General features: G+C 37.4%; 1 protein-coding gene across 2 annotated transcripts in view; it reads left to right on the forward strand.

Moving 5' to 3' along the window:
* The window catches only part of KIAA1328, a 399857-nt gene that overhangs the window by 346282 nt on the left and 26569 nt on the right, over nucleotides 1-27006 (forward strand). For both annotated transcript variants that reach the window (XM_081252539.1, XM_081252540.1), the window contains one exon: nucleotides 3910-4018. In XM_081252539.1, coding sequence (XP_081108665.1) covers nucleotides 3910-4018 — 109 coding nt within the window. The remainder of the gene's footprint in view (nucleotides 1-3909; nucleotides 4019-27006) is intronic.

Genomic DNA, 27006 nt, shown 5'->3' on the forward strand with positions numbered 1-27006 from the left:
GAACAGACCAATCACAACTACTGAAATTGACACTGTGATTTTAAAACTTTCAACAAACCGAAGTCCAGGACCAGATGGCTTCACAGGCAAATTCTGTCAAACATTTAGAGAAGAGTTAACACCTATCCTTCTGAAACTCTTCCAAAAAATTACAGAGGAAGGAACACTCCCAAACTCATTCTATGAGGCCACCATCACCCTGATACTAAAACCAGACAAAGATATCACAAAATAGGAAAATTACATACCAATATCACTGATGAACATAGACGCAAAAATCCTCAACAAAATACTAGCAAACCAAATCCAACAACAACTTAAAAGGATCATACACCATGATCAAGTGGGATTTATCCCAAGGATGCAAGGTTTCTTCAATATACATAAGTCAATCAATGTGATACACCACATTAACAAACTGAAGAATAAAAACCATATGATCATCTCAATAGATGCAGAAAAAGCTTTTGAAAATTCAACACCCACTTATGATAAAAAAAATCCAGAAAGTGTGCATAGAGGGAACCTACCGCAACATAATAAAGGTCATATACAACAAACCCACAGCAAACATCATTCTCAATGGTGAAAAACTGAAAGCATTTCCTCTAAGATCAGGAACAAGACAAGGATGTCCACTCTCGCCACTTTTATTCACCATAGTTCTGGATGTCCTAGCCACAACAATCAGAGAAGAAAAAGAAGAAAAGAATACAAATTGGAAAAGAAGAAGTGAAACTGTCACTGTTTGCAGATGGGATGATACTATACATAGAAAATCCTAAAGATGGCACCAGAAAACTACTAGAGCTCGTCAATGAATTTGGTAAAATTGCAGGATACAAAATTAATACACAGAAATCTCTTGCATTCCTATACACTAATAATGAAAGATCAGAAAGAAAAATTAAGGAAACAATCCCATTTAACATTGCATCCAAAAAGAATAAAATACCTAGGAATAAACCTCCCTAAAGAGGCAAAAGACCTGTACTCAGAAAATTATAAGATACTGATGAAAAAAAATTAAAGGTGACACTAACAGGTGGAGAGATATACCATGTTCTTGGATTGGAAGAATCAATATTGTGAAAATGTCTAGACTACCCAAAGCAATCTCCAGATTCAATGTAATCCCTATCAAATTACCAATGGCATTTTTCACAGAATTAGAATAAAAAATTTTACATTTGTGTAGAAACACAAAAGACCCTGAATAGTCAAAGCAATCTTGAGAAAGAAAAATGGAGATGGAGGAATCAGGTTCCCTGAATTCAGACTATACTACAAAGCTACAGTAATCAAAACAGTATGGTACTGGCACAAAAGCAGAAATATAGATCAATGGAACCGGGTAGAAAGTCCAGAGATAAACCCATGCACCTACAGTCACATAGTCTATGACAAAGGAGGCAAGGACATACAATGGAGAAAAGATAGTCTCTTCAGTAAGTGGTGCTGGGAAAACTGGACAGCTACATGTAAAAGAATGAAATTAGAACACTCCCTAACACCATACACAAAAATAAACTCAAAATGGATTAAAGACCTAAATGTAAGGCCAGATACTATAAAACTCTTAGAGGAAAACATAGGCAGAACACTCTCTGACATAAATCACAGCAATATCTTTTTTTTTTTTTTTTTTTTTTTTGCGATACGCGGGCCTCTCACCATTGTGGCCTCTCCCTTTGCGGAGCACAGGCTCCGGATGCGCAGGCTCAGCGGCCATGGCTCACAGGCCCAGCCGCTCCGCGGCACGTGGGATCCTCCCAGACCGGGGCACGAACCCGTGTCCCCTGCATCGGCAGGCAGACTCTCAACCACTGTGCCACCAGGGAAGCCCCAGCAATATCTAGAGTAATGAAAATAAAAACAAAAATAAATGAATGGGACCTGATTAAACTTAAAACTTTTGCACAGCAAAGGAAACCATCAACAGAACTAAAAGACAACCCAAAACATGTTAGAAAATATTTACAAATGAAACAGCTGACCAGGGATTAATCTCCAAAATACACAAACTGCTCATGCAGCTCGTTATCAAAATACAAACAAGCCAATCATAAAATGGGCAGAAGACCTAAATAGACATTTCTCCAAAGAAGACATATAGATGGCCAAAAAGCGCATGAAAATCTGCTCACCACTGCTAATTATTAGAGAAATGCAAATCAAAACTACAATGATACCTCACCTCACACCAATCAGAATGGCCATCATCAAAAAGTCTGCAATTAACCAGTGCTGGAGAGGGTGTGGAGAAAAGGGAACCCTCTTGTGCTATTGGTGGGAATGTAACTTGATACAGCTACTGTAGAGAACAGTATGGACGTTCCTTAAAAACCTAAAAATAGAACTACCATACGACCCAGCAATCCCACTACTGGGCATATACCCTGAGAAAACTATAATTCAAAAGGATACATGCACCCCAGTGTTCATTGCAGCACTGTTTACAATAGCCAGGACATGGAAGCAACCTAAATGTCCATTGACAGAGGAATGGATAAAGAAGAAGTGATACATATATACAATGGAATATTATTCAGCCATGAAAAAGAACGAAACAATGCCATTTGCAGCAACGTGGATGGACCCAGAGATTGTCAGACTGAGTGAAGCAAGTCGGAAAGAGAAAGACAAATATCATATGATATTGCTTATATGTGGAATCTAAAAATGGTACAAATGAGCTCACAAAACAGAAACAGAGTCACAGATGTAGAAAACAAACTTATGGTTACCAGGGGGAAAGTGGGGAGGCAGGGGAGAGGGATAAATTGGGAGATTGGGATTGACATATACACACTACTATATATAAAATAGATAACTAATAAGGACCTACTGTATAACACAGGGAACTCTTCTCAATACTCTGTAATGACCTATATGGGAAAAGAATCTAAAAAAGAGTCGATATATGTATATGTATAACTGATTCACTTTGCTGTACAGCAGAAACTAACACAACATTGTAAATCAACTATACTCCAATAAAAAATTTTTTAAAAATAAAACATTTCTGAGAGCTTGTCCTACAAAAATCATCTATCATATAAGAAGTAGGATGAGATGATGTCCAAGGTCTCCTCCAGCTGTAACATGAGAATTTGATAAGTTAAAAAGCCTTATTGTATTTTTAATAAATAAAAAGTTGGCAATTTTGTTAATTTTTTTAAAAAAGGAGGATAAATTTATTGTTATTAGAAATAATAATAATTATAAAACAAACAGAAACAAAACATCTTCCTGTCCATGCCATCTTAGTCTTGAGCACTCCAGAAGAGGAAAGTAATTATCAACTAAACATTTCTTGCTAGAAAGGAACAAAGGCCAAATCAGCCCTAGAATGGTTAGTTGAGCATCTTACTTGTTTTACTATCTTACTTGTTTTTGCATCTTACTTGTTTAGCATCTTACATGTTGAGTTCTTTAAAAGAAATATTCAAGATTTATGTCTACCTTGAAAGTTCTGGGATTAGGATCAATTTAATTTGAGGGGTGTAGAACTACAAAGTGCTGGAATTATCAATTTTGTCAAAGAGAGGAAAGAACTTTTCTTATGATATTGATAGTTAAAAGGAACAAAATAAACCAGTCTACCTCCTTGGGCATTTTTACAATAAACCCAAATCAGCAGGACCTTGATAGGCCATCAGGTTTAAAAACAAAATCTCTAGTTAGTCTGTTATTGCACAAATGCACTTTTTTAAAAACAAGATATTATGGATCACTGATGTTTACAAAACCAAAACAACTCACCGAGTTTTCCATCTGCCGTTGTTTCATTTCATGGGGGAAAATGGCTTGCTTCTAAAGTTTGGGGATTCCTATACGAATATATTACTCAGAGTAGACTTTTCCTTTTATTAAGTGCCCAAATTATTTCCTTTATTGTTCATGCAGGGACAATGGCAGAAGTTAGAAAAGATGTGTCCACATCTCCTATGACAACAGGAAGCCAAAAGGAGCTTGTAATCACAACCACAGCATCATTGCAACATGACACCCCCCGGTAAGTTTCAGGGATTCTTTGTTTTAATATTCTGCAGATAAGAACTTTTTTTGAGTTATTTAATAAGTATTGAAAAATCTTGACAATTGTTAATGCCTCCTACTCAAGAGAGAGGCCCTTATTTGGAAGCATCTAGATATGACCAGGTTGAACTCATGGAGCCCTTTCCTTTATGCATGCTTTTCCTTAATTGGTAATGGCAATTGACAAGGATTTCCATAGAAACACAAAGCTAATCCTGCCTTTCATCAAAGAATCTGTTTAGCAGCAGGTCCTTCCCAATTTATCATGGAATGGTTATACACTTGGACTATAAGCTTAACTAACTGAATTCATTGATATTAAACACTGTAGTGGGTTTTGTACTACAGTTAAATGACTGTCAACATTTACTTATACCAGAGACATTTGAGGAGTTAATACTTTGATCAGCCTTTTCTGGAGTCAGGAAAAGAAACATGTTATTAAAATTTCTCATATCTAATAAGCCAACTCCCATATTATGCATTTAAGGCTGAATATATAAACATCAACACCAAAAGGGCTTGGTTTATGTTTCCTTGGGGATATGATTGTTTGAGCACTTAAATTCCTAGCATCTTATCAGATAAACATAGATTTAATTTTAAAGAACTTTTGGGAAATGACTCTTAACACAGAGGATAATAATAATGGCTATCATCTATTAAGCATCTACTATGTGCCCAGCCCTTTGTACGCATTATCTGATTTAATCTTCATCACAGCCTTATGAGGTGGTACTACTATCATCCTCATTTTAAAAATCAGGAAACTAAGGTTCAGAGAGATTGAGTGACTTGCCTAAGGTCACATAGCTAGTAAGAGGTAGAGCCAGCATTTCAGACTCCAAAGTCCATGATCTTAAATATTATAATAGTTGACAGTGACAACGTCCCTATTTTGGAAGCCACCCACAGTCAAAAGAAAATTTAACTAGTTTACCACATTCTTTGTCCATTACTCCTTTCTTTTATTTTTAATGCTACCATGCATGGCATTTTGCCAAAGACCTACAGTGAGTTGTGGTTCTGAAAGGTTGATGGGGCTTCCACCTTGGACCACTTAACATTGTGGATGAATGCTTGTGCTCAGAGAGGATCCATCCTAGCTCATCTTGAGGGATTTCTTTGGAGGAGTTATAGGTAAAGAGGAAAGACAATCTGGATTTTCAAACTTAATGAATTTTCCTATCTTTGACACTAAGATCTTCAATGAGATCTTTAACACTACTCTAATGTGTTTTTGATGATTGCACTTCAGTTTAGAGAAAAGCATGAAAAAGAAGAATAAAATGTTTCCCCAGTGAGGGTTTTATAGTACATCCTCAGCACACATTTTCTGAAATGGCAATATCAACTTTGTAGAGTTTTACAAGCCCAGGTTAAAATCGCTGTGAAAACTCATATCTACAGACCTTAAAAAAAGGATTCTTTATCTATTAGTTCTTAATGCTACAGTTCAGCTAAATACAGATTCTCAGAAGCTTCTTAAATAATGAGCATTTGACTAAACAAAACAATGTGCAGCACACCAGATTTTATCCTTAGAAGTGCTTGATGGCATATTATAGGTCTATTATACAAAGTGCAGAGTTGAAAAAAAAAGATTCAGTACTATGAAAATCAGTTACCAGGAAGGCACAGTGGTTGCTTTCCAGACTTCAGAATCAAGATTATTTGAATTATTTTTATTTCAAAGTATAGAAAAGGCATTTTTTTATAGACTGCTTTTACATATAAACTCTTAATGCAAGAGGAAAGCCTGTTGTTCTTCATCCCAAGAAACCTTTGAAAGTACTGAGGAGAACAAGAATAAAAGTCCTTTCCCTGTCCACCCTAAATTCCAAGAATTTTCAAGACCTGCAGAAAAGGATGGGAATGGGACAGATGCCGGTGGGCGACAGGTTTTCCTTTGTTCTCTGAAAAGTGCTGGCATCTATAAGAGTCCCATGTGGGTCCATGTGCAGGTGATAAAACCTAGCTTGGCAAAGTCATCTTTCTCGTTCACAGTGTACGTTGTTAATTGTTCTCTCTGCTGCATGTCAATGTAATGTGAAATTTTCATTCCGCTTTCAAGATGGGAGAAGTTGTGGCTGAAAATGTTAACATTTGCATTTTTATTTGTTGATTTATTTAAAGGACAGCCTCTCCTACAGCAATCCATCACTTGGTGACACACCAAATGTGAATAATGTATTGTAGACTTGTGGTTACAATGTGTAATAAGTGCTAGAGACAGTAAAGGAATGTTAATTATGTTGCAAATGTAATATTTATTGACGCATAAAGTTTATTGCTTTCGAGGTTCAATCATACTGACCAGAGGACATTAATATCACTTATCCTGATTTTAGCAGGGCACCTTTGTATGTGGAAATATTCATCTATCTCATGCTAACAAAATAAATATGTAATTTACAGCACAAGCAAAGAGGGCTTTATAATAGTTTTCTGTGCTGAGAGCTGCAGTGCTTCTCTCTTTCCATCTTACTTCCAGCCTCCAATACTGCTCACACATCCCTGAGCTGTCCAAGAAAGTAAGCACAGTGGGCATCTCGGTACAGGAGGGTGGCACCACTGAACTGAACAATGCCTTGCATTTCTGTTTGCCTGGAACAGGCAACACCCACAGACCATTCCACCAGGAGAGAGAACTGGAGGGGCTTTTCTCTGTCATTCTGAACACCTGGTGGGTAGGTGTGCCTTTGCTCAGAAAGTTGAACAAATACCTGTCCTGCCATGACACTGAGTCAGAGTTTACCAATTCTACTTGATCCTCAGGTCTCCAGTGTGGAGCCAGAGCTGGGCAAGTTACCAATGAATTTGTTATGAGCACAAATGTTGCTGATAATTAACCCTTTTGTACCTTGCAGAATTAGTTGTGTCCATTGCCAGCATACAGACCGTATAAGAAATATCTGAGACTCAGAGCAAAAGAAGTTAATGTTAATTAAAAACCATCAGCTGTAATTGTCATCCCCATTAAGATGCAGAATTATGTATTTCTTCATTATAAATAACCTTTCTAATTGTACTTGATGTATGCCAATTTAATCAAAAAGTATACTTTCAACAGGCAGTTATTTGCATTAATGTAGCTTTGGATCTTCAAATCTTTTATTTCAAATTTGACCAAGGAGAAAAGTCTACTGCATGCAGTATATTTTTTATATGTTGGTGTCTTTTTTCTATTCAGGTATGTAAATCTGAAACATTTTATGTTAAAATGAAGACTATCTTCTGGGATTGTTCAGTGAAACAGATATCTTGTCACTTTTTAAAATACCAGTGGAGTTTCTATCTCTCAGTCTTATGACAACGCAATAAGGATTCCTTCCAAACTGATAGAGCCAAATACCAGGCCTGCAGCAGCAGGCTTACACGCTCGGTCCCTGAAGTAAAAGGTTACGGAGGCTCCTTCTCTCTGTTCTTTCCTGACTCGTAGGAGTTAAGACTGGTACTCTTGACCTCTTTTTTTATTTTTCCCTGTGAGATGTGAAGAGAGAAAGACTGATCTCACCAAATCATGCCCAATTAGTGAATTTTTGGAACTGGAACTGTAGTTAGCCTATTTCTAGGAAGCACTGTTCACCTCACTACTCTAGGTTTTTTCAGAAAGATTAGTTTTTATCACAACACCAAGTTGAAGGTTTTTGTTTTACTTTGTTTGGTTTGTTTTTTGAGCTATGTCAAGAGGGATGATTTTGTAGAGCTTGTTTTTTGTTGAGGGAGGTTGGAAAATATTTGTGTATGTGCTTTGAAGGATTTAATAGCTTATTTGGGGAACTTTTAAAAAATAATAGATTAATTTGTTCTTTTTTTTTTTAAGACCTTGTTCCTTTGCTGTCAGACCATATGCTTAATGTGTTCTGAAAATTTTGCTGTAAGTTTCCACCTTGCCGAGCTTTCTATAAAGCAATTCCCACTGCACAGTCAAGCTCACAGGCAACTGTTCACACACGGCTGACTTGAAGGTGGCTTGTGGAGACTCCTTGCCCACTGAGTTTGAGATTGAGGGACCCAGGCTCAGAATATTGGGAACCTGAAACCACACTCTGCCAACCCAGGCTGGAAGGATCCAAGTACCCTGCAATCTAAAACTTAAACTTCTGTCTTGAAAAGAGTGTTTTTCTATGTCTTTTTTGGGAAAATGTCTATTCAGGTCCTTTGCCCATTTTTTCATCAGACTGTTTGCTTTTTGCTGTTGAGTTGTAAGAGTTCCTTATATATTTTGGATATTAACCCCTTATCAGATGTATAGCTTGCAGATATTTTAATCCCAATCTGTAGGTTGCCATTTCACTTTGTTTAATGTTTCCTTTGTGGTGCAGAAGCTTTTTTATTTGATGTAGTCCCACTGTTTTATTTTTGCTTTTGTTGCTTGAGCTTTTGGTGTCACATGCAAAATATCATTTTGAAGGCTAATGTCAGGAGCTTTTTCCCTGTGTTTTCTTCTAGGAGTTTTATAGTCTCTGGTCTTACATTTCAGTCTTTAATCCATCTTGAGTTGATTTTTGTGTATAGTATAAGATGAGGGTCCAGTTTCATTCTTTTGCATGTGGATATTCAGTTTTCCCACATGCTGTCCTATTTATTGAAGAGGTTATCCTTTCCCCATTGCATATCTTGTTGAAAATCCATTGACCATTTATGCTTGGGTTTATTTCTGGGCACTTGACTCTCTCCAGTGAGTCTATGTGTCTTTTTTTTATGCCAGTACCATACTGTTTGTAATATAATTTGAAATCAAGAAGTGTGATTCCTCCAACTTTGTTCTTCTTTCTCAAGATTGCTTTGGCTATTCAGAGTCTTTTGTGTTTCCATATGAATTTTAAGGTTGTTTTTTCTATTTCTACAAAAAATTTCATTGGAATTTTGTTAGAGATTACATTGAATCTGTATATCACTTTGGGTAGTATGGCTATTTTAAGAATTTTAATTATTTTAATCCATGAACACAGGATATCTTTCCATTTACTTGTGTCTTTTTCAATTCTTTTCTTCAATGTTTTATAGTTTTCAGTGTACAGATCTTTCACCTTCTTGATTAAATTTATTCCCAAGTATTCTATTCTATCTTATGCTATCATAAATGAGATTTTTTTCTTGATTTCTTTTTCTGATAGATCATTGTTGGTGTAAAGAGACACAACTGATTTTTATATCTTGATTTTGTATCCTGCAGCTTCACCAAATTCATTTATTAGTTCTAACAGGTTTTTGTGTGTGTGTGTGTGGGGGGGTGGTCTTTAGGGTTTCCTACATAGAAAACCATGTCATTCGAAGAGATAATTTTACTTCTTAACTATTTGGATGTCTTTTACTTCTTTCTTTCTTTCTTCTGATCCCAAATTTCAGTGTTTTTTCATTTTCTCACACTGTGTGAAACTTGAATTTTATTCTGAGGTGTAGGCACTAAGCCTATAAAATTCTGATTTAGAGTAGGAATCCGGCAAACTTACTTTAAGAGTTAGAATTTGTTTTTATAACTTGATAGGAAGAAAATTAGTCTTACACAGAAGGGGAAGTGCTGTGTTTCTATTACACACAACAGCCAAATTGCAACGCTTTCTTGCACTTGTGCCCAGAATCCTAACTGTAACAAAATCCTTTTTTTAAAAAATCAGACTTTTTTCTCACCTGTACATTCACACAGATATTTTTAGAACTTAACCAGATCCCCTCATGTGCCTAGCACATAATGTGTTATCCTTCCAAGGTGAAGAAAGAGGAACTAAATTAAAATCCCAAACCTCAAACTAGAGCCTTACAGGCACTACTTGGGTTTATGTGGTAGGTTTGAACAGCAGAACTCATTGCTGCTATACAATAGAGCACATGAGTGGTGACCATATGTGGCAATACTGGCTACTATTCACTGAATGCCTATTATGTATCACATCTTGTGTTGGGCAAGTTCGGCTATGTCCTTTCACAATATATGTTCATACAAACTATGTATCATTGTAAAGCTCTTTTTAATGACTACTAAAATTCATTTTCAAAGTATTAGATAGATTTTCTTCTTAGATTTTTTTCAAAATGATTTCCAAAAGTGTGGGCTTCTAGGCCAAGAACTATCATTTTAGCTTTATATGCGCTCTGAATAATAGTTTACATACTACACGCAATCAAAATGCCATTTACTATAACTTTTCCATTTTGTGTATATTGCAGATAACAAAATAAAAACAAAATTGAATGATATATTGCACATAAATGATGACAATAAAAAGGGATAATCCAAAAACTTCAGAAAAGAATTGGTTGAATATGTAAAAGAAAATATGAAGTTATAAATACACCTGTCTTCCATATCAGGAGGATGAAAAGTCCAGCCATTCAAAAGGATTTTTATAGAAGCTATGTTGATAAATTGACATTCCCTGCTGGCAGGTGCATTACTACCAAGAACAGCTGAATGCATGGAAATTTTTAGGTGTTTGATGAAAAGATGTTCCTTTTAATTAAGCCATGATTTTGGGGTGTTACTCTAATAATTCCCACTGTTAAAAACCATTAATATAATCATCCATTCCTCTTGCACATACTGCTTATAGAGTGTGTAAATTAAGAAAACAGAAACAAATAGGCTAAGTAGAAATAATAAAGACACAGTATAATTCCAAGAAATGAATTCAGTTTGAGGAATCTTGTCAAGACACTCTTGACATAGGATGAACGTACAGTAGGGAAAGTGTACATTACAACAGCTTATACTTACTAGCCACTTAGAGTTCTAGTCCTTGGCTTCAGGAAATCTCTCTAAATTCTAGGGGAAGGGATTATAAGAGCTATTTTATTGCTCACACTTTTCTATATCTTCCAAATATTCTACAACAACAATGTATTACGTAGTTTTAAAAACAATATTTAAAAAGAAAACAAAGGGCACACATTTATAGGAGGTTAACCCATTTCAAAATTTTACACTCTGTAGTTCCAAGTAGTTGCAAAAAATCTAAGGTTACCCTTGGAACATAAGACATAATTATGTTATTTCTTTGTTGAGCCAGCAGTAGGTGAGGATTATGCTTCCTGGTGGGTCTTCTCCAGGGCACTGAACTCTGGAAAATGCTACGATTAGTGACATCTCTTCAGTATTGCCAGTTCCTGCTATCATTTCAGTTTTTGGCCTCGTCAGCTGATGTTTTAGACTTGTGCCTTTGGTCCAAGATCATCAAATTCCCTTCACTTCAATGTTAAGAAACATTTGTTGAGTGCCACTTGCTGTCCTAGGCACTTAAATGCTTTTATAAAAATTCTTTTATGGGAGGCTTCCCTGGTGGTGCAGGGGACACGGGTTCATGCCCCAGTCTGGGAAGATCCCACATGCCGTGGAGCGGCTGGGCCTGTGAGCCATGGCTGCTGAGCCTGCGTGTCCGGAGCCTGTGCTCCGCAACGGGAGAGGCCACAACAGGCCTGCATACCGCCAAAAAAAAAAAAAAAAAAAAAATTCTTTTATGTATGTTACCTAATGTAATCCTCACAATCATGAGAAGACAAAGCTCAGAGAGGCAATAGAACATTTAAGAGCCCAGGGGTAATAATTATAACACCTAGGTTTATAGGCCTAGGTTTGAATGCTAGCCTATGTGGTTTTGAACAAATCGCTTAGTTTAATCTCTAAAATGGGGGTAATAATATCTCCCATAGTCTGGACATGATGGTTAAGCAACATAGTTTATATAAAGTACTTAGAAGAGTCTTGGTACATGGCTAATAGTAGTTGTCATTGTAGAACTTCCCAGGACTGCACAAGCAATAAGAAACAGAGCTCAGGTTTGGACCTTGCTATTGTAATTCTAAACTCTATGTGAGTTCCCTGACAAAAGGTTAGGAATAAGGTTAGACTCATCTCAGAGGTGGGCGATAGGGTTGTATTTTTTAATATTCACCATGCAAACATGCTTGCAAACATGCCTGAGCCTGATTCCTCATGTGAAAATAAGAGTATTAATAACTGCCTTGCAAATTTGCTCAGATTAAACGTGACTAGGTGTGCAAAGCCTTAACTTGGTTCTGGGCCACAGTGTGCCCTCAGTGTTAGCTTCTTTCTCTATGCTCTGGGCAACAAGATTTTGGGGGGCACCTGGAGCACAGTACATGTGAATGACACAGGCTCCCCCTTGCCAAATGCACTGAGTGACAGTGTTGTGCAGAAATGTGGCTTAGAAGCAAACTGAATAACCCTGAATTCAAAGTTATTGATAATGGATTTCTTCTCATAATTAGCTCTTTGTAAAACTTCTGAAAGGGCTTAATTCCCTTCAGAGCAGTGGTTCTAAAATCTATCTGCATATTGAAATCACTTAGGAACCTTTGACAAAGTACCTGTTTCTAGGCCTCACCTGGATTCATTGAACAAGATTAATTGAACCAGGCGGATTCTCAACCACTGTGCCACCAGGGAAGTCCCTGCATTGGGATTTGATTGCTTAGATAACGTCTCACAATTGTTTTCACTTAGTATAGAATATATACCACTCCATTATCTTGTGTTCAGCCATATCATAGAGCTTCTTCTACTTAGGCCTATGACCAGTTCTTTGTTTTGGTTTTCTCAAATTAAAAATCCTTGCATGTAGACAGGCAGCATGGCTTACAGGAAAGACCTTGAGAATTAAAGTCCAAAGACCTGTATTCATCCTGCCTCACAGCTTAGCAGTAGCAAAGCCTTGACAAAGTCCCTTGACCACATGGAACCTCAGTTTTCCAGCTGTCCATCCTATGTCTGAACCGTACCCTTTGTTTAGAGATGAAATCAAAATGAAAACGTGTACATCTATCTCTCGATTTCAGAGTAATTTACACATTCTGAGGAGAAAATAATAAAGAGATGAGTATTTTCAAAAATAATTAAATATGGACTTCCCTAGTGGCACAGTGGTTAAGAGTCACCTGTCAGTGCAGGGGACACGGGTTAGAGCCCATGCTCCACAACAAGAGAAGCCACTGCAATAAGAAGCCCACGCACTGCAATAAAGAGTAGCCCCCACGTGCTGCAAATATAGGAAGCCCACGCGCAGCAACAAAGACCCAACACAGCCCCCCAAAATAATTAATTAATTAATTAATTTTTAAAAATTAAGTAATTGATTTCAGAATAACACAGTTTAAACTTCTCTTCAAAATCTTTGGGTTTTCTGCTGGCCGGTAGTTTAGAAATGCTAACTAGATAAGCAAACTTGGCACCACGTCATTCACAGCACAGGGAAGAGCCATTCCTCGGATATCTTTGGCCTTCCCAGTTGACAGGGGCCCAGGTATAATTTACGTTTCCTGAGATTATGCTCTGTGAACATGTGTTTACTGAAGGTTTTTTCATTTTTAGGTTTAAACGAAACTGTGTCTGGAAAACATCAGATTTTACTTTAGGAAGGACACTAGGAGAAAAAGAAGTTTGTCCCCTTGAAGGCCAAATTGAGGTCATTAGTCATATTGAAAAAGGTTACTGTATATTAGTGTAGGCTACATGCTTTGTCTTAGGAAAAAAATGGTCAGGATTGTGCATGATAGTGCCAAGTATGCCCCTGAGTAAATCAAAGACGTTATCAATAAGAATACTTACAATGAAGAGAACAGAATAATGTAGTAATTAATGGTCATTGACTAATGCATTTTCAGCACAGCTGGACACTTTTGTACACTGTTTATATATTCAAATATATGTATCATATGTGTATATATACCACTTTTAACATATTTAACACTGTTCATATTTTCCCTATAAATTATTTGCTTTTGATATTAATAAGCTCCCCCCCCAAAAAATATATGACAGTCCTTTATTTTCTTCCAACCTACCTTCTCTTTATTTCTTGTGGAGAAACGCATTTTAACATTTTGTATTACCTGTAAACTTTTGTGCGTTTAACCACAAAACTTAAGAGACAGGTACATATGAAAGTTCTTTGTAAATAATAAAGGGAGACACATAAATATTGTTATTTTCATTAGCCTTAAGACTTCTGGAATATGTCTTCTATACCTTTATAGGGAATAAGAATGGGCCACTTGCTGTACAAATCGTAACATTACCCATGAAAGAAAGAGTCCAAGTTGGTCTTGAAGCCCAAGAGTAATTGGCCAATGCATTACCTGTTTACTTACCAAGCATTTCATTGATTTTCTTTCTGTCGTGGGTGCATACTAAAGTAAGACTATTACTGAGATTGAAAGCGCATCATCTCGTTGCTTTGTACTTGTCCTTAAATGCTTATAAAATGATCAACTTGTCTGGAATGTGAGCCTCTTGGCCAGCAAGGGGAGAGTGATTACTATTATACATGAGAGGCTGTTTCTTCCTCTGGGAAAGCTGGAAAATTCTGAGGTGGATTGTGACTTGTATTAGAATAGGGACGCTGCCTCAGGCTTTCCCTGTCCCAGGACATGGGCTACTTGAAAACCAGAGCCAATCGTTAGAGCCGAGAAGGCTCCAGCCTAATACCAGGATGGCAAGTTATTTAGAAAGCAGACCAACCTTGTATACAACTGCATGTCTTATAAAAGCCTTGCGTGCAGTTGTGTTCCTTAGCATACATGGAGAATTCATCCTTTCTACATTTTGACAGTTTAAAAATCACCTGGATTAATGTTCATATTAAATAATAATAATAATAATATATAAGGAAGATAAGATAAAAGGTACACTTACCCATGGGATTGTTTTTCAGTGGGATTGTTTGTTAAATGTTATTCAGTAAATAAATAAAAGGATGCTAGAAGTTGTACCCTAGGGATTTTCTTCTTTCTGGGGCTCTGAGTAACCCCACTGAAGCATTTTTAAGAGCCAGGATGAAAGCCAGAGATGGGGCACCATGCCAGTTCACAATGAAGAAAAGGATGTTGTTTATTTCTTGTTGAGGGCTGTCTCTTCTCCTCACCCTGAAAGTCTGTACAACAGAAGTTAGCACAGCCATGCACTTGACACTTGGTATCTTGCCTTGGGACACGTGTCCTACCAGGTGCAGACTGGACCATTCACCACAAATGGCATTCAATGTGGACTTTCATTAGGATGCTTCTAACTGTTCTTCATTAATGAAGTGGTGCCTTCCTGCATGGGTAGTTGGCAGTATGGCTCCAGCTAGCTTGAAGGAGACTTTTCAGTCAGTGTCTCTTCATCCCATCCAGCCCCATGTCTGCTGTCCTCACAATCTCAGCTCATGACTGAGAAATGTGCTGCTCCTAAAATAAAACTTCTCTTTGAACCAGTTGATACACCTTACAGCCAAACCCTGTCTTCTGGGCTTTGGAAAGAAATAGACTGGTGGTGGAAGAGCCAGCTTCTGGTAAAAGCTGAGATGTTGCTTCATCTCAAGGGCAGATCATAATTGTAAGTCAAGCCGTTGGTTTACAAAGAAACAAGCTAATTAGTGGCAGAACTAAAACTGGAACTGGCCCTGGAACCACTGGGAACCATGACACTCTGGACAAGAGGTGAGGTAGGAGTCAGTGGCATTGCTGTGATGCTGTAGATGCTGTAGATGAGGCACCCTCCACCAGGGTTGCAGTTTCCCTTCACTCATCCAGGTGCTGCTGGAGCTCAGTAACTTTTCCAGAACTGTCCCCTTCAGTAAGTTGATGCTTCACCGAAGCTTGCCCCAATTTTTTATCTTCTCCCTTTGGACATAAATATTTTTGTGAACAGCAAAATGTTTCTACTGATATACAGCTGTAGGTCACATGGCACTGACTTTTATTCAAACCGGAAGGTTTCATGCTAGGACTGTAGCATTGTGTCATTACCTCAGTGGAGGCTTTGGTATCAGTGTGAGAATTTTAATTTCACGCCCTGCAGACTTCATAGTCTTTCGTTCTCTCTCTGACCCTGTTGTTGCATAAAGGGTAAACCCCTGTGTCACATTCATCTTAGGTTGAAAAAAGGTAAAGTTGATCCATTTGAGATCTCCAAACAAAGACAGATAAAAATCTGTTGGCAAAAAGCTTTTACTAAGACAAAAAAAAATGAATTATTTTCTGCTAATATGGCTTTCCATGTGGATGAATACGGCCTGAAGGCACGAAAGAGGAAAAAATCTCTCAGTTAACATTGGCCACTGGTACTATTTCATTAGTACAGATTATCGTGAATGTACTGACTGAAACACAAGGTACCCTCAAGTGTTTGGGTATCAAAAATAATCAGACTGGGGCCAAGATCTTTTTTTTTTTTTTTTTTTTTTTTTTTTGCGGTATGCGGGCCTCTCACTGTTGTGGCCTCTCCCGTTGCGGAGCACAGGCTCCAGACGCGCAGGCTCAGCGGCCATGGCTCACGGGCCCAGCTGCTCTGCGGCATGTGGGATCTTCCCGGATCGGGGCACGAACCCGTGTCCCCTGAATCGGCAGGCGGACTCCCAACCACTGCGCCACCAGGGAAGCCCCCAAGATGTTTTTTTAGCTAGTCATTGCTGGCAAAGAAATAAAAATTTCTCCTTCATACAACTGTTTATTTGAAAGAGAAAAGGAAACATTGTAGTAGAGGAAGCTATCAGTATAAGGAAATGTCTGCAATAAGTTAATAGCAAACCAGGTGGAAACAAATCAGAACTTATTATTTAAATTGGATATTTGATTAAAACGAATTTTTTAGTTGAAATAAAAAGCTTACCTCTGGATGTTTTCCATATCAGAGGTTTAAGATCAAAGATATCACAGAATTAGAATTGTAGCTTTAACATTAACTTCTCAGAGATATATTCATTTAGCCTTTACAAAAATTATGAAATACTGTGTGGCCTACAATGAACTGTTTCAAATTTACTTTCTTGCCACCACCTGCAGCCTATAGTCCAGTCAGGTTTAACTACTGAATGAGATCAATTGGCTATGACACAGGCACCCAGCTCTCACTCCCTCATCATGCCAACTCTAATCCTTTTTTTAAATTAATTTATTTATTTATCTATCTATTTATTTATTTTATTTTTTTTTGTAACCTTTTAGAGGGCTGTTGGGTATGGGTGAGGGGAGAGCCATTCAAGGATATGTTTGCTAATTTGTTTTTTTTCTTTTGTTTCAGTTTTTAAATTTTTTTTAAATTTTATTTATTTAATTTATTTACTTTTGGCTGCATTGGGTCTTTCCTGCTGCGTGTGGGCTTTCTCTAGTTGTGGCAAGCAGGAGCAGTGCAACGGGCTTCTCATTGCAGTGGCTTCTCTTGTTGCAGAGCACGGGCTCTAGGCACATGGGCTCAGTAGTTGTGGTTCATGGGCTCAGCAGTTGTGGTGCACAGGCTTAGTTGCTCTGCGGTATGTGGGATCTTCCCAGACCAGGGCTCAAACCTGTATCTCCTGCATTGGCAGGCGGATTCTTAACCACTGCGCCACCAGGGAAGCCCTTGTTTCGTTTTTTAATAGCAGCTTTATTGATATGTAATTCACAGATGATAAAATTTACTCCAGAATGTATTTTTTTAATCATGATAAAATTTATCATGATAAATTCATAGATGATAAAATTGACTCCAGAATGGTTTATTTTAATTTTATTTTTTTTATACAGCAGGTTGTTATTAGTCATCAATTTTATCCACATCAGTGTATACATGTCAATCCCAATCACCCAACTCATCCCACCACCAACACAACCCCCTGCTTCCCCCCTTGGTGTCCATACGTTTGTTCTCTACATCTGTGTCTCAGTTTCTGCCCTGCAAACCAGTTCATCTGTACCATTTTTCTAGGTTCCACATATATGTGTTAAAATAAGATATTTGTTTTTCTCTTTCTGGCTTCCTTCACTCTGTATGACAGTCTCTAGATCCATCCATGTCTCAACAAATGACCCAGTTTCTTTCCTTTTTATGGCTGAGTAATATTCCATCATATATATGTACCACATCTTCTTTATCCATTAATATGTCGATGGACATTTAGTTTGCTTCCATGACCTGGCTATTGTAAATAGTGCTGCAGTGAACACTGGGGTACGTGTGTCTTTTTGAATAATGGTTTTCTCTGGGTATATGCCCAAGACTGGGATTGCTGAATCATATGGTAATTCTATTTTTAGTTTTTTAAGAAACCTCCATAGTGGATATATCAATTTACATTCCCATCAACAGTGCAAGAGGGTTCCCTTTTCTCCACACCCTCTCCAGCACTTGTTGTTTGTAGATTTTCTGATGATGCCCATTCTAAGTTGTGTGAGGTGATACCTCATTGTAGTTTTGATTTGCATTTCTCTAATAAGTAGTGATGTTGAGCAGCTTTTCATGTGCTTCTTGGCTATCTGTATGTCTTCTTTGGAGAAATGTCTATTTCGGTCTTCTGCCCATTTTTGGATTGGGTTGTTTGTTATTTTAATATTGAGCTGCATGAGCTGTTTATATATTTTGGAGATTAATCCTTTGTCCGTTGATTCATTTGCAAATATTTTCTCCCATTCTGAGGGTTGTATTTTCATCTTGTTTATGGTTTCCTTTGCTGTGCAAAAACTTTGAAGTTTCATTAGGTCCCATTTGTTAATTTTTGTTTTTATTTCCATTACGAGGTGGATCAAAAAAGATCTTTCTGCGATTTATGTCAAGGAGTGTTCTTCCTCTAAGAGTTTTATAGTGTCCGGTCTTGCATTTAGGTCTCTAATCCATTTTGAGTTTACTTTTGTGTATGGTGTTAGGGAGTGTTCTAATTCATTCTTTTACATGTAGCTGTCCAGTTTTCCCAGCACCACTTATTGAAGAGACTGCCTTTTCTCCATTGTATACCCTTGCCTCCTTTGTCATAGATTAGTTGACCATAGGTGTGTTGGTTTATCTCTGGGCTTTCTATCTTGTTCCATTGATCTATGTTTCTGTTTTTGTGCCAGTACCACATTGTCTTGATTACTGTAGCTTTGTATTATAGTCTGAAGTCAGAGAGTCTGATTCCTCCTGCTCCGTTTTTCTCCCTCAAGACTGCTTTGACTATTCAGGGTCTTTTGTGTCTCCATACCAATTTTAAGATTTTTTGTTCTAGTTCCATAAAAAATGCCATTGCTAATTTGATAGGGATTGCATTGAATCTGTAGATTGCTTTGTGTACTATAGTCATTTTCACAGTATTGATTCTTCCAATCCAAGAACATGGTATATCTCTCCATCTGTTGATATCATCTTTAATTTCTTTCATCAGTGTCTTATAGTTTTCTGCATACAGGTCTTTTGTCTCCCTAGGTAGGTTTATTCCTAGATATTTTATTCTTTTTGTTGCAGTGGTAAATGGGAGTGTTTCCTTAATTTCTCTTTCAGGTTTTTTCATCATTCGTGTATAGGAATGCAAGAGATTTCTGTGCATTAATTTTGTATCCTGCAGCTTTACCAAATTCATTGATTAGCTTCAGTAGTTTTCTGGTGGCATCTTTAGGATTCTCTATGTATAGTATCATGTCATGTGCCAACAATGACAGTTTTACTTCTCCATTTCCAATTTGTATTCCTTCTATTTCTTTTTCTTCTCTGATTGCTGTGACTAAGACTTCCAAAACTATCTTGAATAATAGTGGCAAGAGTGGACATCCTTATCTTGTTCCTGATCTTAGAGGAAATTATTTCAGTATTTCACCATTGAGAATGATGTTTACTGTGGGTTTGTCATATATGGCCTTTATTATGCTGAGGTAGGTTCCCTCTCTGCCCACTTTCTGGAGAGTTTTTGTCATAAATGGGTGTTGAATTTTGTCAAAAGCTTTTTCTGCATCTATTGAGATGATCATATGGTTTTTATTCTTAAATGGTGTATCACATTGATTGATTTGCATATATTGATGAATCCTGGGATGATGAATCCTGGCATCCCTGGGATAAATCCCACTTTTAATGTGTTGTTGGATTCTGTTTGCTAGTATTTTGTTGAGGATTTTTGCATCTATATTCATCAGTGATATTGCTCTGTAATTTTCTTTTTTTGTAGTATATTTGTCTGGTTTTGGTATCAGGTTGATGGTGGCCTCATAGAATGAGTTTGGGAATGTTCCTTCCTCTGCAATTTTTTGGAAGAGTTTGAGAAGGACAGGTGTTATCTCTTCTCTAAATGTTTGATAGAATTCACCTGTGAAGCCATCTGGTCCTGGACTTTTGTTTGTTGGAAGATTTTTAATCACAGTTTCAATTTCATTACTTGTGATTGGTCTGTTCATATTTTCTATTTCTTCCTGGTTCAGCCTTGGAAGGTTATACCTTTGCAAGAATTTGTCCATTTCTTCCAGGTTGTCCATTTTATTGGCATAGAGTTGCTTGTAGTAGTCTCTTACGATGCTTTGTATTTCTGCAGTGTCTGTTGTAGCTTCTCCTTTTTCATTTCTAATTTTATTGATTTGAGTCCTCTCCCTCTTTTTCTTGATGAGTCTGGCTAATGGTTTATCAATTTTGTTTATCTTCTCAAGGAACCAGCTTTTAGTTTTATTGATATTTCTTTTTCTGTGTTTCAGTTTCACTTATTTCTGCTCTGATCTTTATGATTTCTTTCCTTCTGCTAACTTTGGGTTTTGTTTGTTCTTCTTTTTCTAGTTCCTTTAGGTGTAAGGTTAGGTTGTTTATTTGAGATTTTCTTGTTTCTTGAGGTAGGCTTGTACTGCTATAAACTTCCCTCTTAGAACTGCTTTTGCTGCATCCCATAGGTTTTGGATTGTCGTGTTTTCATTGTCATTTGTCTCTAGGTATTTTTTGTTTTCTTCTTTGATTTCTTCAGTGATCTCTTGGTTATTTAGTAATGTATTGTTTAGTTTCCATGTGTTTGTGTTTTTTATGGTTTTTTCCCTGTAATTGGTTTCTAATCTCATAGCGTTATGGTCAGAAAAGATGCTTGATATGATTTTAATTTTCTTAAATTTACTGAGGCTTGATCTATGACCCAAGATGTGATCTATCCTGAAGGATGTTTTGTGCACACTTGAGATGAAAGTGTAATCTGCTGTTTTGGATGGAATGTCCTATAAATATCAATTAAATCTCTCTGGTCTTTTATGTCATTTAAAGCGTGTGTTTCCTTATTAATTTTCTGTCTGGATGATCTGTCCATTGGGTGAGGTGTTAAAGTTCCCCATTATTATTGTGTTACTGTCGATTTCCTCTTTTCTAGCTGTTAGCAGTTTCCTTATGTATTGAGGTGCTCCTATGTTGGGTGCATTTATATTTATAATTGTTATATCTTCTCCTTGGATTGATCCCTTGATCATTATGTAGTGTCCTTCCTTGTCTCTTGTAACATTCCTTACTTTAAAGTCTATTTTATCTGATATGAGTATTGCTACTCCAGCTTTCTTTTGATTTCCATTTGCATGGAATATCTTTTTCCATCCCCTCACTTTCAGTCTGTATGTGTCCCTAGGTCTGAAGTGGGCCTCTTGTAGACAGCATATATATGGGTCTTGTTTTTGTATCCATTCAGGCAGCCTGTGTCTTTTGGTTGGAGCATTTAATCCATTCACATTTAAGGTAATTATCAATATGTATGTTCCTATGACCATTTTCTTAATGGTTTGGGGTTTGTTTTTTTAGGTCCTTTTCTTCTCTTGTGTTTCCCACTTAGAGAAGTTCCTTTAGCATTTGTTGTAGAGCTGGTTTGGTGGTCCTGAATTCTCTTTGCTTTTGCTTGTCTGTAAAGCTTTTGATTTCTCCATCGAACCTGAATGAGATCCTTTCCGGGTAGAGTAATCTTGGTTGTAGGTTCTTCCCTTTCATCACTTTAAGTATATCATGCCACTCCCTTCTGGCTTGTAGAGTTTCTGCTGAGAAATCAGCTGTTAACCTCGTGGGAGTTCCCTTGTATGTTTTTTATCATTTTTCCCTTGCTGCTTTCAGTAATTTTTCTTTGTCTTTAACTTTTGCCTATTTGATTACTATGTGTCTCGGCATGTTTCTCCTTAGGTTTATCCTGTATGGGACTCTCTACATTTCCTGGACTTGGGTGGCTATTTCCTTTCCCATGTTGGGGAAGTTTTTGACTATAATATCTTCAAATATTTTCTTGTGTCCTTTCTCTCTCTTCTCCTTCTGGGACCCCTATAATGCGAATGTTGTTGTGTTTAATGTTGTCCCAGAGGTCTCTCAGTCTGTCTTCATTTCTTTTCATTCTTTTTTATTTTGTTTCACAGCAGTGAATTCCACCATTCTGTCTTCCAGGTCACTTATCCGTTCCTCTGCCTCAGTTATTCTGCTTTTGATTCCTTCTAGTGTAGTTTTCATTTCAGTTATTGTATTGTTCATCTCTGCTTGTTTGTTCTTTAAATCTGCTAGGTCTTTGTTAAACATTTCTTGCATCTTCTCTATCTTTGCCTCCATTCTTTTTCCTAGGTCCTGGATCAGCTTCACTATCATTATTCTGAATTGTTTTTCTGGGGTTTTATCTTGTTCCTTCATCTGGCATGTAGCCCTCTGCTTTTTCATCTTATCTATCTTTCGTAAATGTGTTTTTTCCCCACAGGCTGCAGGATTGTAGTTCTTGCTCCTGCTGTCTACCCTCTGGTGGTTGAGGCTATCTAAGAGGCTTCTGCAAGTTTCCTGATGGGAGGGACTGGTGGTGGGTAGTGCTGGCTGTTACTCTCTGCTAATTTGTTTTTAAAGAAACTGACACCAGTGAATTGGCAATAATCGGTTAAGCACCTGTGCTTACTTGGGACAATTGTGGTGGAATATATATCTTTAAAAGTGATATTTTAAACCACCTATAGTCCTTCTACCCACTGTTAATAGTTTAGTATTTGGTATGTTTCCTTCTAATCCTTTTTTTTTCTTTCACTTCCTATATACTTCTCTTTTTTTTAGATTAACTCTTTCTAAATTGTGAAATATCTGGAAGTTTAAAAAGCAAAAACTCTTCTTTGTGTTAAGTATTCCATGAATAAATAAGAAAGAGGTAGGCGAGAATTAGCAGTGCTAAAAAAAAGTGCGTAGATAGACCTGTTAGAAAGGTTGATTGTTGGAATGAGAATGTACATGTTTCTCTCCTAAGTTACCTTAGGGATGCTACAATGTGACTGTGTTTCCAATAAAACTTCCCTCCTTTTTTCTTCTTTATTGGATCTATACACAAATTTAATCAGAAGTATAAGTCACTGCTATAAAACGTATGGTATATTCTAAACATGACTCCCACGTCTACCTTTTAGACGAGAAAAATATGTATTAAAGTTAAATCACACAATTAGAATGAATTTCTTTGTAGAGGAAAAAAAAGTGATTAAGTGTAATCTTCCTGGTTAGGAGTAATGCGAGACAAAGGTGTTTGCTGAAGGATACCATTCCTATTTGCCAGTCGCCATTCTGTTTTGCCAATTTTCAGAAGCAGAGGAAGCTTTGCCAAGCCATATTGCTTTACCTTCCAGGCATCTAGAGTTTGAGCTAAGAAAGAATATTATTGTCTTGCTCTGAGCCTCTCTTAAGACACCAAAGTAAGGTTGGATTTCACCTTAGCATACCCCATTTATTTATTCTTTTACTTCCTTCCTTCCATTTTATCATTAACTTTGACCCAAACAACGGACGTCAGGTTCAGTTACTATGGCTCCATTCCAGCTCTAATGAGCCAGGAGATCCTGGCCTTCCCATCAGTCTTCATCAGTTTCAATCTTTCTTACTGACACCTCTTGTATTTCAATATCAAATTTATTGTGCTTTTCCTTGTCATCCAATTTTCTAAATTCTTCCAAACTGGGATACATAGTTGATCTGTCTGGGTCTTGTTACTGCCGGTGCCAGTGGCTTCCCCAGTCTTGGTAATGCTCTGTCAAAACTCTGGCTTCTTCCCCATCAATTTCTGCTTTTTCCATTCCATGTGTTTACAGCAACTGAAATATTTTCTCCCTATTTTGTTTTCTCCTCTGTTGACTCCCCTTCCTTTCCTCTCTTTCTAGTGAATCATTCTAATTTTCCTAGCATCAGTAAAGCCCATTGAAAGAAGTTAGGACAGTAAATCAGACATAGTTTCTTGCATTATTTCTTATCCATACCTGCCTCCCCACCCCCACCCCCAGTAACAAAGCAATATGGGAAGAACATTAGGTGTACTCTAATCACATCTCTTATGGTGGTCTGGGTTGGGTCACAGGCATCTTCATTAGGCGAATATCCTGGTTACCGTAATGCCAGTCCAACACGACTTGCATTCACAGCATATCAGCTGCTGTACCCGTGGTGTTCCATTTAGTAGGGGAGTTGGGCAATTGCCTTTTTCAGGATGCATACTGTGTACTGTTGTTGCCCTTAGTCACCCCAAAATGCTGGATGTTCCCCCATCTCTAATTTTCATCCAAGCCGTCACAGACTGTGACTATTTGGGGGTCATATGTTAACCAATACATGCCTCTTTATGCAGCTGTGTCCAGAATTAGGCAAACAGTCTGAGTCCACAATCCTGAAAAACCATTTAAGTAGTGACTCTTCTGGGAGCTACCTATACTTATCAACAAAGTAGTTGAGCTCTTTAACTATGTCCTCCAGTTTCTGTTGTTTCATGACTTTGCCCTCTGCCAACCTGTATCACCTTCTTTGTGACCAGAGGATGGAAGGGTATAATCTGCTATATTAAACTGGAAGAATCTGAGGTCCCTTCCTTCCAAAGAACTTCCATCCCAGCTTGCTTCCAATCAGTTCAAGTCTCCCAGCTTCAGCTGTGGCACAGAGAGCAAGCAGAACACCTTAACCTCCAGCTCATGCTCTCCCCACTAACACAGCCCTGAGCACGTGGTTTTACCTAAACTAAAGGTGACAGCCTGTGGCACACACATAGGGAAACTCTGTGTGTGTAGGGGGTGGGGGTTGTTTCTTTTCTGTTGTGTTGTTCTCCCTAATAGGTGCATATAAAAGTTATAAAGTCAATCTACCCATATTGTCTTTCTTTTTGAAAGTACAGGCAGTCATAAAACAAAACACTATCATTTCGTTTTGTAATCTTAAATTTCAAGCAATGCATGGATGAATTATGTTATATTGTAGAATGTGTTTTCAATAATGTGTAACATACAATGGAATAAATGCATATCCATACGTGCCCTGAACTTTCTAAAGTGCAGGCTAATAAACAGGGTAACCTGGCATCACTTCGGCCTGGTAGAGTTCACAAGCAGGTATTTCTCCTCTCGGTTTTGGTTTCTGCATTATGTTCTCTGGAAGTCAGCTTACTGCTTTTGCAACTGGAGCCTAGCAGGTAACATTCTTTGACTCCAAACTATCTAACAGTGCTTTTCTCTCAAGATAACCAAGGTTGAGGTCTCTAAATTTCACTTGTCATTCTGGCTTCCAGCCATACTAAATTAGGCTTTAATTCATAATTAGTAAGAAGCTACAATTCCATAGAAAAGAGAACATTTTATATTAAATGACCATTATCCAACTTCATGATTTCACAAAATGATTAAGACACTAGAAAATAATTAAGATATCTTAAGTTTCCCAATACTGAAAGATACAGGCATGGGGAGTGGGGTGGCAATTTTTTTTAACCTGTGTGTAGCTCTTGCTACAATGACAGAAAGAATATAAATTCTTCTTAAAGAATTTCATTTTTATAGTTGCATAAATTATCAGATTTGCCCAAATTTTCTTTCCATATCAGAATCTCTGAGATCAGGTACATTGCTTGCATAGTGATTGTCTTTAACCAAAACTCCCAAAGAGTAAGAACAAAAAGCCAAAAGCAGGCAACTCATAAACCTTGAGTGGTGGGTATTGTTGAAGAAGAGGACTGGATAACTAACTGTTAGAAGGCTCTTTCTGGTAATGATAATATTTTGTGTGAAGACTTAACTCAGGACTGACAGCCAGGAGAGAAAATCGTACAGGTCCACAGTCTTTCATCCAAAATTCTTAGAGCCAAACATATTTCAGAATTAACAAAATTTTAAGGTAACGTGGTTTACATACCATATGGGATACACTATGATGTATGATTATTCACATTAAATGTAATAAACAATAAGTATAAATAGCCTCATATCAGTTCAGGTCAGATTTTACAACCAAATGGATTTGGGTTAGGTCAGATATTGCTACCAAAAAGGTTATGAAAAAACTTTCACTTTTCATTACTCTTAATATTTCACGGGACTTCCCTATGGTTAAGACTCCGTGCTCCCAATGCAGGGGGCCCGTGTTCAATGCCTGCTCAGAGAACTAGATCCTAGATCCCACGTGCTGTAACTAAGAGCCTGCATGCCACAACTAAGGATCCAGCATGCTGCAACTAAAGATCCTGAATGCTGCAACTAAAGATCCCACATGCCACAATGAAGATCCCACATGCCACAGTGAAGATCCCACATGCCACTACTAAGGCTGGGTGCAGCCAAATAAATTTAAAAAATTAAAAGATTTCACAATTACAGATAAGGATTCTGGGCCCACATCACCATTTTATTTTATTTATTCCTACTTCAGGAATCTCCGTAAAAGGCATTGTCTCTGCTTTTCTCTAAATTATATCTTCATATTGTTCTCCTAGATAAAGGCTATACAGATTTCAGGAGGAACCCATTAAGGAATTTCAAATCCAGTTGGGTTAAATATTCACTTTCAGAGACAGAGAACTGAACTAAATTGCTTTTATAATTATTGTCATATTCAGTAAATAAAAATTCATAGGGATATTTAGTGAAAATAGGCTTTCTCACACCCCAGTTTCCCAGCCAGCCAAGCGCCCTCCTTGGATGTAACCTCTCTCAGTTTCCTATGTGTCTTTTCAGGGATAGTTATACATATACAATCTTGACTATGTATATGAATCTGTGCACTGTAAAAGTACCCCATTTTTTAAAATCCACACGATGTCCCATTGTATGAATGTACCACAGTGCATTTAGCCAGCCCACTAGTGAATGAATATTTGAGTTATTTTCAGTCTTTCATGATTGCAGACTATAATGCTGCAATGAATATTCCTATACATGTCATTTATAAATGTGTGAGGATATCTGTAAGATAAATTCCTAGAAATGTAATTGTGGGTCAGAGATAAATTCATTATAAATTTTGATAGATATTGCTAAATTGCT

Source organism: Mesoplodon bidens (assembly GCF_964165515.1).
Source record: "Mesoplodon bidens genome assembly, chromosome: 13".
NCBI lineage: Eukaryota > Metazoa > Chordata > Mammalia > Artiodactyla > Ziphiidae > Mesoplodon > Mesoplodon bidens.